This window comes from Stomoxys calcitrans, chromosome 1 (assembly GCF_963082655.1).
Source record: "Stomoxys calcitrans chromosome 1, idStoCalc2.1, whole genome shotgun sequence".
Taxonomy (NCBI): Eukaryota; Metazoa; Arthropoda; class Insecta; order Diptera; family Muscidae; genus Stomoxys; species Stomoxys calcitrans.
In genome coordinates, this window is record NC_081552.1 from 263,008,979 (window position 1) to 263,030,184 (window position 21,206).

Below are 21,206 nucleotides of genomic sequence, written 5' to 3' on the forward strand. Positions count from 1 at the left end.
GACAAAAGACATCCACTGGCATCTTGGCTTAAATGACTTTCAAGGTTAGCACCATCATAAATTAGTTTGCGGCAGACAATTGCAACCACAGTTCAGCTAGTCAGAAGAGAGCGAAAAGCAGACGAGAGTCTATTTTACGTACGGACAAATAGCTGACATTTATCGCATTTCCGAGTGTGCCTTGGCCGTTGAGTAGTAGGAATATTGATTTTAAATCATTGTGTGATTGTAAAACGCCTTGGATTTAGCAAATTGCAGTGCAGTTTGAAATAGGAACATTTATCTCTAATAAGCTAATGAAAATATTGTTTATGATAATTTTAGTAAAAGGGGACTTAGCTCGAAATGGGATGTTGTGAGCACGTGTTTACTCATCAATGTTTGTGGGGTTTTAATTATTTTTATACCCACCAACGAAGGATGGGGGTATATTCATTTTGTCATTCCGTTTGCAGCACATAGAAATATCCATTTCCGACCCTATAAAGGGTATATATTCTTGATCGGAGTAAAAATCTAAGACGATCTAGCCATGTCCGTCCGTCTGTCTGTTAAAATTACGCTACAGTCTTTAAAAATAGCGATATTGAGCTGAAACTTTGCACAGATTCTTTTTTTTCCCATAAGCAGGTTAAGTTCGAAGATGGGCTACATCGGACTATATCTTGGTAAAGCCCCCATATAAACCGATCCGCCGATTTAAGGTCTTAGGCCCATAAAAGCCACATTTATTATCCGATTTTGCTAAAATTTAGGACAGTGAGTTGCGTTAGGCCACTCGATATCTGTCTTCAATTTGGCTCAGATCAGTCCATATTTGGATATAGCTGTCATATAGACCGATCCGCCTATTTAAGGTCTTAGGCCCATAAATGTCACATTTATTGTCCGCGCTTGCTGATATTTGGGACAATGAGTTGGGTTAGACCCTTCGACATCATTCGATTCGATTTAGATTTCGCCGATTTAGTGTCTTAGGCCCATTAAAGCCACATTTATTATCCAATTTTTTTGAAATTTGGGACACTGAGTTGGGTTAGACCTTTCAACATCTATCTTCAATATGGTCCAGATCGGTCTTGATTTTGATATAGCTGCCATATAGACCGATCTCAAGATTTAGGGTTTTGGGTCCATAAAAGGCGCGTTAATTGTACGTCGCCGAAATTTGGGACAAGTTAAGCCCCTCGACATTCTTCTGCAAAATGACCCAGATCGGTTCTGATTTGGATATAGCGGCCATATAGATCGATCACTCAATTTAAGGTTTTGGCGTATAAAAGGTGCATTTATTGTCCCATTGGGACAGTGAGTTAGGTTAAGCCCCTCGACATATTTCTGCATTTGGCTTAGATCGAAGAAAATTTGGATTTAGCTGTCATATGGACCCATCCGCCGATTTAGGGTCTTAGGCCCATAAAAGCCATATTTATTATCCCATTTCGCCGAAATTTGGGACAGTGAGTTGTGTTAAGCCCTTCAACATCTTTCTTCAATTTGGCCCAGATCGGTCTTGATTTGGGTATAGCTGTCAGACTCATCCGCCGATTTAGAGTCTTAGGCCCATAAAAGCCACATTTATTATCCGATTTTGCTGAAATTTTGGACAGTGTGTTGTGTTCGTCCCTTTGAAATCCTTCCTCAATTTGTTCCAGATCGCTCCAGATTTGGATATAGCTGTCATATAGACCAATCTCTTGATTTAATTGTACGATGTCGCCGAAATTTGGGACAGTGAGTTGCGTTAGGCCCCTCGACGTCTTCCTAGAATATGGCACAGATAGCTTCAGATTTGGATATAGCTGCCATATATAGACCGATCTCTCGAGTTAAGGTCTTGGGCCCATAAAAGGCGCATTTATTGTCCAATTTTGCCGAAATTTGGAACAGTGAGTTGTGTTGGGCCTTTCAACATCTCTCTTTAATTTGGCCCATATCGGTTCAGATTTGGATATATAGACTGATCTCTTGATTTAAAATCTTGGCCCCATGAAAGGCACATTTATAGTCCGATTTCGCTGAAATTTTACACAGTGACTTATGTTAGGCTTTTCGACAATCGTGTCGCATATGATTCAGATCGGTCTATATTTGAATATGGCTACCAAAAAGACCAATTTTGTGTTGTGACTTGTACTTATTAGACCTCTCAATATCCGTATCGAATTTGGTCTAAATCGGACCATACGGCGAACGGCGTCCTGCAATGCGACACCTCTTTGGGGAAATGTTTTTAAATGACCATGCATGGCATTGTACCTAGCAAATGTCGCCAACAATTAGAGGGCATAAACACCGCTTTGTCCGATGTTCTCGCCTACTAAAATGGTATGAATTCGATATCTGCATTCAGGGCGAAGTGTCCCCACCCTAAAAAGATATTAGAGAGTAAAACAAGGCACAACGGAGCGGGCACTGTGTGGCTAGTATCTCTATATTTAAAGATTGTTGAGTGATTTCAACAGACGGACGGATATGGCTAGATAGTCTTAGACTTTTACAACGATCAAGAATGTATACTTTATAGGTTCAGATTATAGTTTGTTGAAATATATTATTTTTAGAACTGATTCTAGTGTTACACATGTTACTTTTAAATCAGTTTAATTTTTATCAGTTTAGTTATATTGTTTGACTCATAACAATTTCACATAAAGATAATTTAGTGCCGTTTCAACAATACAAAGTAAAATTTAAATACGTTCTTAAGAACATAAAGACAATAAGAATGGCAACAGATAAGCAATTTAAAACCATAAAATATACTCACCCATTTATTACTTTGTATGCTACTTATTTATTAATATATAAACTATAATGGCAATAAACACGCACAAATGGTGGTGTTAACTATGACTTATATTCACAACACGTAGTAGTCTATGTTTACATTAAGGGGTTTTCCATAAATTGCTATAGAATAGGTAATAAATATGGAGTTTATGATAAAAGTTATTTTTTCTGGCAATACTCGTTGCGGATCTCAGTAAAACATTTATTTTATTACCTGGCAAGTAAGTGAAATGTACATTTGTTATATACGACAGCAAAAAGTTTTCAACGCCTTTTGAAAATGTTTCATGCATGAAGTCTGTGTACTCGTTCTTAGCTTCGTATTGTCTTACAACGAGTTTGTGTCTTAAGTCTTTTGTATATGATTTTTTATTGCGCCTAAAATTATGCCTCAAAATTACTATAAATCTCTTTCATATGATATTTTAGCTACTATTTCCTCAGTCTGTTTTCAAACCTCTCTTGATAAAAGCTCGGATTGTATAAACATTTAAAAAAACCAGCAAATGAAAACTTTTAATGCACACTTTTTCTGTTAGATTTACGAGATGATTTCGGTTTCATCTAAGTTTTTCCCCATATAAAAGTTCAACACATCATGTTATTGTGTAATTTTGATAACATAAGAAAAAAGGCCATAAAATGCTTTTAAACTGCCCATAGCAAACAAAAAAAATAACATCATCCACATTAGACCATGAAAATATAGCACTGGCATAAATTTGTACCAATTAACAGGAAATGGTAGTGGAATGAAAAAGACTTTTCTATGCAAATATCTTGACCAGAGCCATAAAAGCCGAAGAAAGAGGGAAAGAAAATGAAACCATTTCGAAGATGAACGAAATACTTTACATTTGATGAACATTTTACGTCACAAGTGAACTTTTACATCACCCATACGTAGCGCAATGCATTGTGTGGTTGATAGTGAACCAATTTTGGTATTGCGATCGAACAACAGAGTGTAATTATGCGGCCCACGTTCTTATTGGAAGACACTTTGCTTATAAGAACTGCATCCAAGTCTATATTCTAAAGCCTACAATAAAAATGCATTTGATTTTCATTATGGTATCTCGGAAAAAATTAGCATTGTTTTTTAGTTGTAGCTCAATTTATTTTTAATTTTCATCTGTCACTCTCATGTACATATTTTTTTTCCAGAACCATAGACAACCTTGAATCGCTTAGTAATAGACATTTAAGAATTTTCTTTTTTGAATAAATAAACAAGTAAAAATACCCAACACCTCGGGTATATATGTAAACGACCTTTCAACAAAATCCGGTGAAAATTGCATACCTTATGTCCCATAGCAATTATATCGAAATATGTTCCGATTTGGCCCAAATACTGATAAGTACAAGCCATTGTTCAACTGTGTATTACAAAATATTAGTTCTTTCAACAGCTATATCTAAAAATAAACCGTTCTGAACCATATCGAAAAGCCTAACAAAAGTCACTGTGTCAAATTTCAGTGCAATCGGATTATAAATGCGCCTTTTATGGGACCAAGACTTTAAATCGAGATATCGGTCTACATGGCAGCTATATCCAACTCTGGACCGATCTGGGCTAAATTAAAGAAGGACGTCGAAGAGCCTAATACAACTCACTGTCCCAAATTTCGGCAAAATCGGACAATAAGTGCGCCTTTTAAGCACCCAAAACCTTAAATCGAGAGATGGGTCTATATGGCAGCTATAATCAAATCTGGACCGATCTAAGCCAAATTAAAGAAGGACTTCGAAGAACCAAACACAATTCACTGTCTCAAATTTTAGCGACATCCGACAATAAGTGCGCCATTTATGGGCGCAAAACCTAAAACCGAGAGATCGGTCTATATGGCAGCTATATCCAAATCTGAACCGATCTGAGCCAAATTGAAGAAAGTTATCGAAAGACCTAACACAACTAGCTCTCCCAATTTTCAGTAAAATAGGATAATAAATGTGGCTTTTATGGGCCTAAGACCCTAAATGGGAGGATCGGTCTATATGGCAGCTATATCCAGATCTGAGCCGATCTGGCCGAATTGCAGAAGGATGTCGAAAGATCTAAAAACCTTTATGGGCGCAAGACCTTAAATCGACAGATCGGTCTATATAGCCGCTATATCCAAATATGGACCGATGTGGGCCAAATTGAAGAAGGATGTCGAAGGGTCTAACACACACTAAATATGTTCGTAAGATTTTGGCCATTTTGCTATAATGTTATCATTTGTCAACCGTAGTTATTACAGTTTGAACATATTTGCTCGCCGAAGTCCATCAAAATTGGTTCCAAATAGGATATAACTCCCACATTGTACCTATAGGGTAGGTTTAGGATATTATACAGTCGGCACCGCCCGACTTTTGCCCTTCCTTACGGGTCTTTATCTAATATTTTCACATTTTCTTAGTCTGCCCTATGTCCACTCAAAATATGTTGCGCCAAAGCTATTTTCTGTGTTCCTTTTTCAATGTCAACTCTGTGTTCTCCCATTCTTGTTTGCAGCGTTCGTTTTGTTGTTCCTGCATATGCTAAGTCACAGCTTTGTTCGTCAGTTCCCTTTCATTCTAAAGGGTGATTTTTTTGAGGTTAGGATTTTCATGCATTAGTATTTGACAGATCACGTGGGATTTCAGACATGGTGTCAAAGAGAAAGATGCTCAGTATGCTTTGACATTTCATCATGAATAGACTTACTAACGAGCAACGCTTGCAAATCATTGAATTTTATTACCAAAATCAGTGTTCGGTTCGAAATGTGTTCATTCACCGTAACGTTGCGTCCAACAGCATCTTTGAAAAAATACGGTCCAATGATTCCACCAGCGTACAAACCACACCAAACAGTGCATTTTTCGGGATGCATGGGCAGTTCTTGAACGGCTTCTGGTTGCTCTTCACTCCAAATGCGGCAATTTTGCTTATTTACGTAGCCATTCAACCAGAAATGAGCCTCATCGCTGAACAAAATTTGTCAAAATTTGAACACATTTCGAACCGAACACTGATTTTGGTAATAAAATTCAATGATTTGCAAGCGTTGCTCGTTAGTAAGTCTATTCATGATGAAATGTCAAAGCATACTGAGCATCTTTCTCTTTGACACCATGTCTGAAATCCCACGTGATCTGTCAAATACTAATGCATGAAAATCCTAACCTCAAAAAAATCACCCTTTATTTCGCAAACAACATTGATTTGTTGTTGTTGTCGATTGGAGTTCTGAAGTTGGAGAATATTTTGTTGTTTGTTGTTGTTCATTAAAGTTCTTAAGCTTTTGTTATCTGTTAATCCAGGGATGTATTTGAAGCTTCAAAATCGTTTGGTTTCTTCATTCATTGTTGGGTTGCCATAAGTGCTGTTTAGATTGCGTTTTATTTCGTCGAAAAGTTTATTAATTAATTTGGTTGGAAAACTATTGGTTTTTATACCCTCCACCATAGGATGGGGTTATACGAATTTCGTCATTCTGTTTTGTAACACCTCGAAATATGCGTCTGAGACCCCATAATGTATACATATTCTTGATCGACATGACATTTTATGTCGATCTAGCAATGTCCGTCCGTCCGTCTGTCTGTCGAAAGCACGCTAACTTTTGAAGGAGTAAAGCTAGCCGCTTGAAATTTTGCACAAATACTTTTTTATTGGTGTAGGTCGGTTGGGATTGTAAATGGGCCAAATCGGTCCATGTTTTGATATAGCTGCCATATAAACCGATCTTGGGTCTTGACTTTTTGAGCCTCTAGAGGGCGCAATTCTCATCCGATTTGGCTGAAATGTTGTACAACGGCTTCTCTCATGACCTTCAACATACGTGAATATAATATGGTCTGAATCGATCAATAGCTTGATACAGCTCCCATATAAACCTATCTCCCGATTTTGCTTCTTGAGCCCCTACAAGGAGCAATTCTTATCCGAATGAACTGAAATATTACACAATGACTTCTACAATGTTCAGCATTCATTTATGATCCGAATCGGACTATAACTTGATATAGCTCCAATAGCATAACAAGTCAATATTCTTTGTTTGCCTAAAAAGAGATACCGCGCATAGAACTGGACAAATGATTCGGCCCGGCCGCGCTCTTACTTGTTATATGTGGTAATTTTTATATAAAGACTCAATTACGCAATTTAATGCTTCTTGCCGAGGTACATACAATTATTGACTTAGACTGAAGTCCACTTGAGTATGTAAGGTATATAGGACGCTGTGGTTCTAATCATTGCAAATGCCTTCTTCAAGCCAGATTGCGTAGACGAGCTGAATTCTTACACATGAACATGCAGCCTCCAATCTGATTTAGTTAAATTGCCAATCCATCGGCATCTACTGCCTTGTTGTTTTCTAGCCATTTATTGCTACGCAGACCACAATCGTGCGAGCCGCTATACATTCTATACTGTCATCAGAAATAAGTTTTGGGTGCATTTGTTGACGCCTCTATACGATAGCTGGGGAAAACTATCTATTCTTTTATACTCACCACCAAAATATGGGGTATATTCATTTTGTCATTCCGTTTGCAACACATCGAAAAATCCATTTGCGACCCTCTAGAGTATATATATTCTTGATCAGCGTAAAAATCTAAGACGATCTAGCCAGGTCCGTCCGTCTGTCTGTTGAAATCCCGCTAAAAATAGAGATATTGATCTGAAACATTGCACTGATTCTTTTTTTGTCCATAAGCAGGGTAAGTTCGAAGATGGGCTATATCGGACTATATCTTGATATATCCCCCATTTAGACTTATCCGCCGATTTAGGCTCTTAAGCCCATAATAGGCGCATTTATTGTCCGATGTTGCTGAAATTTGGGACAGTGAGTTGTGTTAGGTCAGTCGATATCCCAGTTCAGTTTGGCCCAGATCGATCCAGATTTGGATATAGCTGCCATATAGACCGATCCTCCGATTTAAGGTCTTAAGCCCATAAAAGCCACATTTATTATCCGATTTTGCTGAAGTTTGGGACAGTGAGTTGTCTTAGGCCCTTCGACATCTGTCTTCAATTTGGCCCAGATCGGTTCAGATTTGGATATAGCTGCCATATAGACCGATTTCCTGATTTAAGGTTTCGCGTCCATAAAATGCTCATTTATTGTCCGATGTCGGCGAAATTCGGGACAGTGAGTTAAATTAAGCCCCTAGATATACTTTTGCAATATCGCACAGATCGGTCCAGATTTGGATACAGCTGCCATATAGACCGATATATAGGTTTTAGGTTTTGGGGCCATAAAAGACGCATTTATTGTCCGATGTTGCTGAAATTTGGGATAGTGAGTGCAGTTGGACTCTTTGACGTCCCTCTTCAATTTTGCCCAGATCGGTCCGGACTTGAATATAGCTGCCATACAGACCGATCTCTCGATTTAAGGTTTTGGGCCCATAAAAGAGGCATATATTGTCCGATTTCGCCGAAATTTGGGACAGTGCTTTAAGTTAGGCTCTTCGACATTTTTATGCAACTTGGCCCAAATCGGTCCAGAATTGGACATAGCTGTGATATAGACCGATATCTCGATTTAAAGTCTTGGCTCCATAAAATACGCATTCATAATCCGATTTCCCTGAAATTTGCCACTGTGACTTATGTTAGACTTTTCGACATCCATGTCGTATATGGTTCAGATCGGTTTATTTTTGTACCCTCCACCATAGGATGGGGGGTATACTAATATCGTCATTCTGTTTGTAACTACTCGAAATATTCGTCTGAGACCCCATAAAATATATATATTCTTGATCGTTACGACATTTTATGTCGATCTAGCCATGTCCGTCCGTCCGTCCGTCTGTCTATCGAAAGCACGCTAATTTCCGAAAGGGTAAAGCTAGCCGCTTGAAATTTTACACAAACACTTCTTATTGGTGTAGGTCGGTTGGTATTGTAAATGGGCAATATCGGTCCATGTTTTGATATAACTGCCATATAAACCGATCTTGGGTCTTGATTTCTTGAGCCTCTAGAGTGCGCAATTCTTATCCGATTGGATTGAAGTTTTGCACGACATGTTTTGTCATGATATCCAACAACTCTGCCAAGTATGGTTGAAATCGGTCTATAACCTGATATAGCTGTCATATAAACCGATCTTGGGTCTTGACTTCTTGAGCCTCTAGAGGGCGCAATTATTATCCAATTTAGCTGAAATTTTGTACAACGGCTTCTCTCATGAACCTTAACATACGTGTCGAAAATGGCATGAGTCGGTTTATAGCCTAATGCAGCTCGTCTATAAACTCACTATTTTACTTCTTCAGCTCCTAAAGTGTGTAATTCTTACTAGATTCGGAAATTTTACACAATGACTTCTACTATGGTCTCCAATATTCAGTTCAATTATGGTCCGAAATGAACCATTATTTGATATTGTTCCAATAACATAGCAATTATTTTCCTTCTTTTCCTTTGTTTGCCTATAAAGAGATACCGTGGCAAGAGCTCGACAAATGCGATCCATGGTGGAGGTTATATAAGATTCGGCCCAGCCGAACTTAGCACGCATTTACTTGTTATTGCATTATTACTGCAAATCGGACGAACATATATATGGAAGCTATATCCGAATCTGATCCGATTTTTTCCAATTTCAATAGGCTTCGTCACTAGTCCGAAAAACACGCCTTTACCAAATTTAAAGATGACCGGATGAAAATTGCGAACTGTAGTTTGTACACAAATTAACATGGACAGACAGACAGACGGACAGACAGACAATTTGCAAATTTTACCCATGAACATGCAACTAAGGAACAGGGGTAAACTTCTCACATATTAATGAGTGCAGTCCGAGTCAAGTTTTAAGCTCACTGATAAAGGGCCTCCTTTTTATGGCCGAGTCCGAACGGCGTGCCGCAGTGCGACACCTCTTTGGAGAGAAGTCTTACATGGCATAGCACCTCACAAATGTTGCCTGCATTAGGAGGGGAAAACCATCGCTGAAATTTTTTTCTGATGGTCTCGCCAGGATTCGTTCGACGTCATAGGCGGACATGCTAACCTCTGCGCTACGGTGGCCTCCAAGACAGACAGACGGACATAGCTAAATCGAATCAGAAAGTGATTCTGAGTCGATCGGTATACTTATCAATGGGTCTATCTCTCTTCCTTTTGGGTGTTACAAACAAATGCACTAAGTTATGATACCTTGTACCACGGCTACACCACGGTAGTGGTGTAGCGTATGAAAACAAAACGAGAAAGAGAAACATTTTAGAAAGCTTAAGAATACGAAAAAAAAAGATAGGGCGATGAACTTGAAAGAGGACAAAACAATATAAGTAAAAGTTACCGCGTTGCAATATAAAGATCTGTGATATTAGCGTTAGTAGCGTTGGGACAAATGAAAAAAAAGGAATTTTTATGTACGGAACTTAGGTCTAAAGAGCTTAAGATAAAATTTAATGAAATAATGTGTTGCAGTTAGGTTTGAAAGAAACTTCGAGTGTCTGACATGACATCAAATGTTTTGAATGACCTCAAACTTGCGTAATAGAACATTCAGATAACATTTCAACCAACTTACCCCTCAATTAATAATTAATTAGAATATATATTTTTAACTCTGTGTTTTGTATCAACAATATCGCTTTATTATCAATTTGGTTTCCTTGGCTTGCACATAAACTTAAAAACTATAATTGTTTTAATCATATAAAAAAAAATAATAACATAAGAACTTACAATTAAAAATCGATTTTCCAACAAAATTAAAAAGAAAAAAAAAAAACTACAACTTAACACACATTTTATAAATTAAGGCAAAAGCACGCAATTGTCATTGGAGCCCATTTCTTTGCTAGAATACGACACTTGTACTAATCACTTTAGAATTTTCAAATACTTCCTTGTGGTGGGACAAGAGTTCCTCACTTTTAATAGTGACCGGCGTAATGGTGATGTTGGTGGTGGTGTCCTACTCCATAGCCACCATACTGGGGTACATATTCGTATTGACCATCATTGTAGTAGCCATCATCGTAGTCATAGTGGATGGGGGCAGGGGCAACATATTGCTTGTGAGCTGCAAAAAGATACAATTTGCGATTAATTTATTTTTTAGTGAGAAGGCTCATAGAATTGTTTAAAACAACGTTAAGCCAACGTGAGAAAATTTCAAAAATTTTTCCAGAAAATGCATTAGCCTTTGCTAAAGCAAAACAAACAACTTAGTTAAAATATTACTCCACAATAAATGAGTCTATTGTTCTTTCTATGGAAAATAAATATCCTCCTACTCTATGATGGCATATTGAAAATGACTTAACTGCTACATAGAATTGCTGCTTAAAAGCATACCCCATATAGATCTCTGCGCCATAGCCAATAATTCATACTCGTAGACTGATTGGTGCATGAAGTCGCACATTGAGTAACAAAGGCCCCCATTTACGCTATAATTAAATCTAAAGTAAAGTAGTCTAACACCCAACACATCTACTGAAAACAAAGACCTCGCCAGATTGTAGCGTCTGTAATGAATTCGTCAACCTCGATTACAACTACATCAAGATTTTGTTCAGCTGCGCATATTCTTTGGCACTATTGCAACTGTATGACTAATCACTGCCGCATAGTAAATGTTGCATTACATTTCGGTTGCACAAATCTCGATAGAAAAATCACACGCTAATTATGTCACAACGGCTATGCCTCAAAGTGTATCATCAGCACCTTCAGTGCCATTTTTCGTGTTTTGCTGGATTTTCTCTTTGCTTGGCTTTTCTTTGCTGCGGCAAGTGAGAAAATTGTATTTCCATTGATTTGCATAAATTCATTTTTGTTTGCTACAAGTGTTAAAATAAGGCACGTAATGCACTGAAGAAGGCATTAAAAAAATCATTGTTTACTTTCAGCTGGAGTTTTTATCCAACCATTGTTAGGTTTGGTTGCTTTTAGGTGGTGGTGGGAATTTTTTGTTGGATAGAATTTAATTAACCTAGTTTCTACTAAAACAGGGGAAACTGCAATAAAATAAGAAGTTTTAAAGTGAAACAAGTTTTTTTTTAAATTCATTTGTTTGTATTTTGTAGTACAGCTCATCAAAAAGACTTAAGACACGAACACCCCCCATAAAATATTGCAAAATATATTTTTAACAAAAAAAAAAAAAAAATTATGTTCTTATAGCAATAAAATCTTTGATAATATTCAAGTTGCCGAAAATAGCAAGTAACAAGTAAAAAGGCGTTCGGCAACATCGCTCTTTTTAGGCACCAAAACCTAAAACCGAGAGATCGGTCTATATGGCAGCTATATCCAACTCTGGACCGATCTGTGCGATAATGCAGAAGTATGTCAAGGGGCTTAACTTAACTCACTGCCCCATATTTCGACGACATCGGACGATAAATGCGTGTTTTATGGGCCTAGACCCCAAATCGGAAGATCGGTCTATATGGCAGCTATATCCAAATCTGGACCGATCTAAGCCATATTGACAGAGGATGTCGAAGGGTCCCAAATTTCAGCAAAATTGGATAAAAAATGCGTGTTTTATAGGCCTAAGACCCCAAATCGGAGGATCGGTCTATATGGCAGCTATATCCAAATCTGGACTGATCTAAGCCATATTGACAGAGGATATCGAAGGGTCTAAGACAACTCACTGTCTCAAGTTTCAGCGAAATTGGATAATAAATGTGGCTTTTATAGGCCTTAGACCCTAAATCGGAGGATCGGTCTATATGGCAGCTATATCCAAATCTGGACCGATCTAAGCCATATTGACAGAGGATGTCGAAGGGTCCCAAATTTCAGCAAAATCGCATAATAAATGCAGCTTTTGTAGGCCTAAGACCCTAACTCGGAGGATCGGTCTATATGGCAGCTATATCCAAATCTGGACTGATCTAAGCCATATCGACAGAGGATATCGAAGGGTCTAAGACAACTCACTGTCTCAAGTTTCAGCAAAATTGGATAATAAATGTGGCTTTTATAGGCCTAAGACCCTAAATCGGAGGATCGGTCTATATGGCAGCTACATCCAAATCTGAACCGATCTAAGCCATATTGACGGAGGATGTCGAAGGTTCTAAAACAACTCACTGTCCCAAATTTCAGCAAAATTGAATAATAAATGTGTCTTTTATGGGCCTAAGACCCTAAATCGGAGGATCGGTCTATATGGCAGCTATATCCAAATCTGGACCGATCTGAGCCAAATTGACAAAGGATGTCGAAGGGCCTAACACAACTCATTGTCCCAAATTTCATCAAAATCGGACAATAAATGTAGCTTTTATGGGCCTATGACCCTAAATCTGAGGATCGGTCTATATGACAGCTATATGCAAATCTGAACCGATCTGAGCCAAATTGACGAAGGATGTCGAAGGGCCTAACACAACTCACTGTCCCAAATTTCATCAAAATTGGACAATAAATGTGGTTTTTATGGGCCTAAGACCCAAAATCGGCGGATCGGTCTATATGGGGGCTATACCAAGATATAGTCCTATTTAGCCCATCTTCGAACTTAACCTGCTTATGTACAAAAAAAGAATCTGTGCAAAGTTTTAACTCAATATCTCTATTTTTAAAGACTGTAGCGTGATTTCAACAGACTGACGGACGGACATGTCTAGATCGTCATAGACAGATGGACAGACGGACGGACGGACAGACGGACGGACAGACGGACAGACAGACGGACGGACAGACGGACGGACAGACGGACGGACAGCCAGACGGACAGCCAGACGGACAGCCAGACGGACAGACGGACGGACAGCCGGACGGACAGACGGACGGACAGACTGACGGACAGACGGACGGACAGACGGACGGACAGACGGACGGACGGACTGACTGACTGACGGACGGACGGACAGACGGACGGACAGACGGACGGACGGACGGACAAACTTACGGACATATCTAAATCGTCTTAAATTTTTACGCTGATCAAAAATATTGGGTTGCCCAAAAAGTAATTGCGGATTTTTCATATAGTCCGCGTTGACAAATTTTTTCACAACTTGTGACACTGTAATTGCATTCTTTCTTCTGTCAGTTATCAGCTGTTACTTTTAGCTTGCTTTGGAAAAAAGTGTAAAAAAAGTATATTTGATTAAAGTTCATTCTAAGTTTTATTAAAAATGCATTTACTTTCAAAAAATCCGCAATAACTTTTTGGGCAACCCAATATATATACTTTATAGGGTCGGAAATGGATGTGTTGCAAACAGAATGACAAAATGAGTATACCCCTGTCCTTCGGTGGTGGGTATAAAAATTCAAAAAATAATAATTGGATAGTCATCTATTAAGTAAAATAAGAATCAATCAGCAATCAAAATTTTAAATTGATGGTCATGTCCGTTGGTAAATAAGAAATTTAATATGCCTCGCTTTCATTGCTAAAATCCTACGAATAAGGTAAGATCTAAAATATTGGGCCAACTTTTTTCAGTGTCTATCGCAAATAATTAATCAATAATTATTCAATATAATCTAAAGTATAACAATTTGGTTTATTTGTTTACAAATGACTCTGATAACAACATCGCACACTCTATACATTGTCGTTTGTTTTTGGTTTCGTATCGTTTTCGTATCGGAAAAAATGTTTCAATAATCCTCATAGTCTCCTGCATAGTCTTCGTATTCTTCGGCTTTTTCCTCCTCGGGGCGTAATTTCAGACTCTGGCCGTTGAAGTAGTTGGCATGACGTCGATAAAGTTTCAACATGCGATATGTGTCAATGCCTGCGTCTGTGGATATGTTTGATGAGATTTGTGTGAGAGAGTGTTGGTTGATTTTTGTTTTTATTTGGGGTCGTGTGGGAAAAACGTTTTTCGGATATGGAAAAAAAAGACAGAAAACAATGCAGAAAACAATGTAAATTGTTTGTCATTCGAAAATTACGACGAATTAACATACATTGTGGCAAAAAATGGCTAAGGTGTCGTCTAGTTGTTGGGAGATACTTGCATTGTAGTTGTTGTCTGTTTTTTTTGGTGGTACTTGTGAGGGGGAAGGCAAAGTGACATCGCAATAGCCAACTACTATTCTATTAGAAAATATTGGGAAGCAACAAAATAATTGTTTCTCTATTTATACAGGTGCTGGCAAGTGCAATCAGGGAATCGTTGCAGGGTTTTAATACTTTTCTCTACTTCCGTTTCCAATATATTTCCCTTTTTTTATTCGCATTACTTACCATAAGGCGTTGGTGATGCCACCAGCACTTGTGCTGGAGCCACATGTTTGTAGACAGGTTGGTAGGCCACCACTGGCTTAGGGGCCACTGCGACTGGCACGGGCACCGGCTTGGCCACCACCGCTTGAGCATGTACCGTAGGTCCTGATTTCGTTACCACTGCATTGAAGCCATTAATGGAGTCGGCTGTATAATCGACAGTACGTATAGAGCCATCGGGCTCTACCAAAGAATATTGACCTTTAAAGATAAGATATTGGTAGTGGATTACTACATAAGTCCCCGCTGAATAAGTTGATATTTACCTTTAACAACATCACCATCACGAGTTTCATGTTGCGACTTGACATCGCCAGTGGTGTGATCAGCTACCCCATAATTGAAGGCATATTTCGGATGATCCTGTAATGACAAGCAATGAAGAATTTCAAATGAGTAAGGAGTTAATGAGCAAAATAAATTTAAAAATGAAGTTACTAAAAGATAAGGGACGATTAAGCAACCTAATATATGTCCGGAGGTTTGATACTGCTGGGGTTTTGTTTTCGAAATTCTAGCGACATTTTCAAATCAAATGCGAAATTTTTTGGTTTAAGAGGTTCTGAAGGAATATTGGTCTGTATAAAAGCTGTATCGAAATATGGTCCGGTTTGGACTATATTCTGCACAGTTGTCCACGGTCGTAATACAACTTGCAGTTTCAAATCAAATGGTCAAAATTCTTCATTTCAAATGTGAGGAAATTTTAATTTCGACGACTTGTCTGCATACTCTATGTGGCTTTGCCCGACTTTAGCCTGTCCTTGATATACCCTACACCACTACTGTGGTACAGGGTATTATAACTTAGAGCATTTGTTTGTAACACCCAAAAGGAAGCGAGACAGACCCATCGATAAGTATACCGATCGACTAAGAATCACTTTCTGATACGATTTAGCTATGTCTGCCTTTCTGTCTGTCTGTCAGTCTGTCTGTCCATGTTAATTTGTGTACAAACTACAGGTCGCAATTTTCATCCGATCGTCTTCAAATTTGGTATGGGCATGTTTTTCAGCCTAGAGACGAAGCTTATTGGAAAAAATCGGATCAAATTTGGATATAGCTTCCATATATATGTTCGTCCGATTTGCAGTAATACAGCAATAAAATGGTCATTTGTTGACCGATTCTCTCGAAATTTTGCAGAAAGGATTTTCTTATGATTCTTAATATTACTGGTGAATTTGATAGAAATCGGTTCAGATTTGGATATAGTTCCCGTATATGTGTTCGTCCGATGTGGAGTAATACAGCAATAAAATGGTCATTTGTTAACCGATTCTCTTGAAATTTAGTAGGAAGGATTTTCTTATGATTCTTAATATTACTGATGAATTTCATAGAAATCGGTTCAGATTTGGATATAGCTCCCATATATATGTTCGTCCGATTTCCAGTAATACAGCAATAAAATGGTCACTTGCTGACCGATTCTCTTGAAATTTGGCAGGAAGGATTTTCTTATGGCTCTTAATTATGCTGGTAGATTTCATAGAAATCGGTTCAGATTTGGGTATAGCTGCCATATATATGTTCGTCCGATTTGCAGTAATAATGCAATAAAATGATCATTTGTTGACCGATTCTCTTGAAATTTGGCAGAAAGGATTTTCTTATGACTCCCAATAATACTGGTGAATTTCATAGAAATCAGTTCAGATTTGGATATAGCTCCCATATATATGTACGTCCGATTTCCAGCAAAACAGCAATAAAATGGTCATTTGTTAACCGATTCTCTTGAAATTTGATAGAAAGGATTTTGTGATGACTTTCAATATTACTGGTGAATTTCATAAAAATCGGTTCAGAGTTCAATATAGCTTCCATATATATGTTCGTCCGATTTGGATTTATACAGCAATAGAATGGTCATTTGTTAACCGATTCTCTTGAAATTTGGCGGGAAGGATTTCCTTATGATTCTCAATTTTACTGGTGAGTTTCATAGAAATCGGTTCAGATTTCGATATAGCCCCCATATATATGTTCGTCCGATTTGCAGTAATACAGCAATAAAATGGTCATTTGTTAACCGATTCTCTTGAAATTTGACAGGAAGGATTTTCTTATGGCTCTCAATTAAATTGGTAAATTTCATAGAAATCGGATTAGATTTGGATATAGCTTCCATATATATGTTCGTCCGATTTGGAGTAATACAGCAATAAAATGGTCATTTGTTAACCGATTCTCTCGAAATTTGGCAGAAAGGATTTTCTTATGATTCTCAATATTACTGGTGAATTGCATAGAAATCGGTTCAGATTTGGATATAGCTCCCATATATATGTTCGTCCGATTAGCAGTAATAATGCTATAAAATGATCATTTGTTAACCGATTTTCTCGAAATTTGGCAGGAAGGATTTTCTTATGACTCTCGACATTACTGGTGAATTTCTTGGATTTTCATGAATTTAGATACAGCTCTCATATATATATCTTCCCACAATTTTGTACAACGCTTTTATCGACGAATTCCACAATATCCATAAAGTTTGCTCGAAATCGGTTCAGATTTGTATATAGCACCCATGTATTTGTTCGTCAGATTTGTCACTTGTCAACCATAGTTATTACATTTTGAACATATTTGCTTTGCTAGAAATTTGATAGAGGAATTTTCATAATCCGCCGATACGTCCGCCGAGGTCCATCAAAATTGGTTCACAATTAGATGTAGCCCCCCTTTTGTGTTTATAGGGTAGGTGTGGGTATTATAAAGTCGGCACCGCCCGACTTTTGCCTTTCTTTACTGGTTTTTGTTTATTTTTTAACTGGATAAAGCGCTTTATGGATTGATCGCCCGATTTAAGGTATGGGGACCATAATTACCCGATTTCATTGAAATTTGGCACAGCGAGTTGTGTTAACACCTCGTAATCCGTGCCTCCTAAGAACTAGATCAGACTATATTAGGATATAGCGACATATCCATCCCGATCTTGGTTCTTGTAAAAGGCGCATTAATTTTCAGATTTGATATTTAGAACAGTGGGATGCGTAACATCTGTATCGAGTATGGTCTATGTCGGATAATATTTGTATATATCGGCCATATTTACCGATAGCTTGTCATATACACCGATCTCCCGATTTAGGATCTTGGGCCAATAAAAGGCACATTTATTACACGATTTCGCTGAAATTAAGAGCAGTGAGCTGTATGAGATTCATTGGTTCAAATCTTCCCACATAGACCGATCGCTCGATTGAAGATCCTTTCACCCATAAGTAGAGTATTTATAGTTGTATTACACGGCTGCATATTTATTATGCATTATTCATTAGGAGGCCACCGTAGCACAGAGGTTAGCATGTCCACCTACGACGCTGAAAGCCTGAGTTTGAATCCTGGCGAGACCATCAGAAAAAAATTTTCAGTAGTGGTTTTCCCCTCCTAATGCTGGCAACATTTGTGAGGTACTATGCCATGTAAAACTTCTCTCCAAAGAGGTGTCGCACAGCGGCACGCCGTTCGGACTCGGCTATAAAAAGGAGGCCCCTTATCATTGAGCTTGAACTTGAATCGGACTGCACTCATTGATATGTGAGATATTTGCCCATGTTCCTTAGTGGAATGTTCATGGGCAAAATTTGCAATTTCCAATTTGCATATTCATTATGAATATGGCGCATAACCATATGAGGAATAGCTGCCATATAGCCCGAACGCTCAATTTACAGTCTTGATTCATCTATCGGACGAGATTTCGATATAGCTGCTAAGGGATCATAAATGTTGCACTTTTCAATGGATCTTGAAAAAATGTGGTTAATATATGTCGCTTGGAGATTGGCATAACTCAAAAAAGTTGATTTGTAAAAAACTTATTTTAAGATTTTTTGATTCCCCTTCCCCTCATAGAGAAAAAGAAAATTAAAACAAGTAAAAGCGTGCTAAGTTTGGCCGGGCCGAATCTTATATACCCTCCACAATGGATCGCATTTGTCGGGTTCTTTCCCGGCATCTCTTCTTAGGCAAAAAAAAGGAGAAAAGAAAAGATTTGAGCGATATCAAGATATGGGCCGGTACGGACCACAACTACATTATATGTTGGAGACCTTTGTAAAATGTCAGCCAATTCTAATAAGAATTGCGCCATTTGGGGGCTCAAGAAGTAAAATAGAGAGATCGATTTATATGGGAGCTGTATCAGGCTATAGACTGATTCAGACCATATTAAAAGCACATGTTGATGGTCGTGAGAGGATCCGTCGTAAAAAATTTCAAACCCTATTTGGCACAGTTGTTGAAAGTCATAATAAAATGCGACATGCAAAATTTTAGCCAAATCGGAAAGGAATTGCGTCCTCTAGAAGCTCAAGAAGTCAAGTCCCCAGTCGGTTTATATGGCAGCTATATCAGGTTATGGACCGACTTAAACCATACTTGTTACAGTAGTTGGATATCATAACAAAATACTTCGTGGAACATTTCATTGAAATCGGATAAGAATTGCTCCCTCTAGTGGTTTAAGAAGTCAAGATTCAAGATCGGTTTATATGGTAGCTATATCAGGTTATTGACCGATTTAAACCTAACTTAGCACAGTTGTTGTAAGTCATAGCGAAACACGTCGTGCAAAATTTAATTTCAATCGGATAAGAATAGAATAGTGGATCAACAAGTCAAGATTCAAGATCGGTATATATGGTAGCTATATCAGGTTATTGACCGATTTGAACCATACTTGAAACAGTTGTTTGAAGTAATACCAAAATACCATGGGCAAAATTTCATTCCAATCAGATAAGAACTGCGCCTTCAAGAGGCTCAAGAAGTCAAGACCCAAGATCGGTTTATATGGCAGCTATATCAAAACATGGACCGATTTGGCCCATATGCAATCCCAACGGACCTGCATCAATAAAAAGTATTTGTGCAAAATTTCAATTTCGTCTAGCTTTACTGCTTCGAAAGTTAGCGTGCTTTCGACAGACAGATGGACGGACGGACTGACAGACGGACGGATATGAGTAGATAAGGCCTTAGACGCATATTTCCAGGTGATACAAACAGAACGATGAAATTAGGATACCCCCATCCTATGTTGGAGGCTATAAATAGGTGAGAAAGGTCCGTTTACCCTATAGTTACTAAAAAATTAAATATTATGTGAAGAGTTTGGTGAAAATGTCAAGAAAACCCATTTCCCACCGTAAATGGTTTTTCTTGACATTTTCACGCCACATGTGATCAAATAAATGCCGCAACGTGTGTATTTGTTGTATAAAAATATTTGCCTATTCATAGTAAAATTTTCAGGATAATATTGGGTTGCCCAAAAAGTAATTGCGGATTTTTTAAAAGAAAGTAAATGATTTTTAATAAATCTTAGAATGAACTTTAATCAAATATACTTTTTTTACACTTTTTTTCTAAAGCAAGCTAAAAGTAACAGCTGATAACTGACAGAAGAAAGAATGCATTTACAGAGTCACAAGCTGTGAAAAAATTTTTCAACGCCGACTATATGAAAAATCCGCAATTACTTTTTGGGCAACCCTATTTCTAAAATCAAAAAAAACGGCAATTATATTTTTGCCGCATCGCCGTTTTTCTTGATATTTCAGCAACGTTTGTGTCCATTAAAATTTCTTTGCACTGAGATATGATCCAAAATACAAAACATATTTTCTAGCATAGTTTTTAAATAAATCCCATGAGATAATCCACATATCAGCATTAACCACATCATTATATTTACATGTCAAATGTTCTCTACGTTATCAAAGTTCTTCATTTTAAAAATTAAGAAACACTCACATAATAATCAACCGCATAACCTGGTCGTGCATTGACAACCGTTGCACTTAATGCCACACAAAGGATAACAAATTTGCTTAGGGGAAACATATTTCTTTTAAATATCGTTGGTTTCGTTGGATTAATGAGTTATTGAATTTTTCCGATTCGATTGCTGAAACACAAACACAAAATAAATATTAATGTATATTTTTTTTAATATTTTCAATTCTTGCACAAGTGTATTTTGTTAGTTAAAGACAGTCCATTTAAATAAGGCAACGCGCGATTTACTTTTGGTATTTCCTTGGCACTGTTACGAACACTTTGAATTTGCCCGGAATACTGTAATGATTCTAAGATCAAGTTTGCATTTTATACCCCCAAAAGCATAAAACTCTCATCGTACCCCTTGAAAGCAGCCAAACA

General features: G+C 37.8%; 2 protein-coding genes across 2 annotated transcripts in view; both read right to left on the minus strand.

Annotated features, from left to right (window-relative positions):
- The window catches only part of LOC106089433 (cuticle protein 7), a 64,078-nt gene extending 61,264 nt beyond the window's left edge, over positions 1-2,814 (minus strand). The window contains exon 1 of the mRNA XM_013255277.2: positions 2,771-2,814. The gene's annotated coding sequence lies outside the window, so the exon portion shown is untranslated. The remainder of the gene's footprint in view (positions 1-2,770) is intronic.
- A 7,557-nt stretch (positions 2,815-10,371) lies between these two features.
- Positions 10,372-21,206, minus strand: part of LOC106089430 (uncharacterized) — a 54,768-nt gene continuing 43,933 nt past the window's right edge. Inside the window, exons 4-7 of the mRNA XM_059369360.1 lie at positions 20,799-20,924; positions 15,290-15,386; positions 14,985-15,224; positions 10,372-10,841 (exon numbers count right to left, since the gene is read on the minus strand). Coding sequence (XP_059225343.1) covers positions 10,693-10,841; positions 14,985-15,224; positions 15,290-15,386; positions 20,799-20,924 — 612 coding nt within the window. The 3' untranslated portion in view covers positions 10,372-10,692. The remainder of the gene's footprint in view (positions 10,842-14,984; positions 15,225-15,289; positions 15,387-20,798; positions 20,925-21,206) is intronic.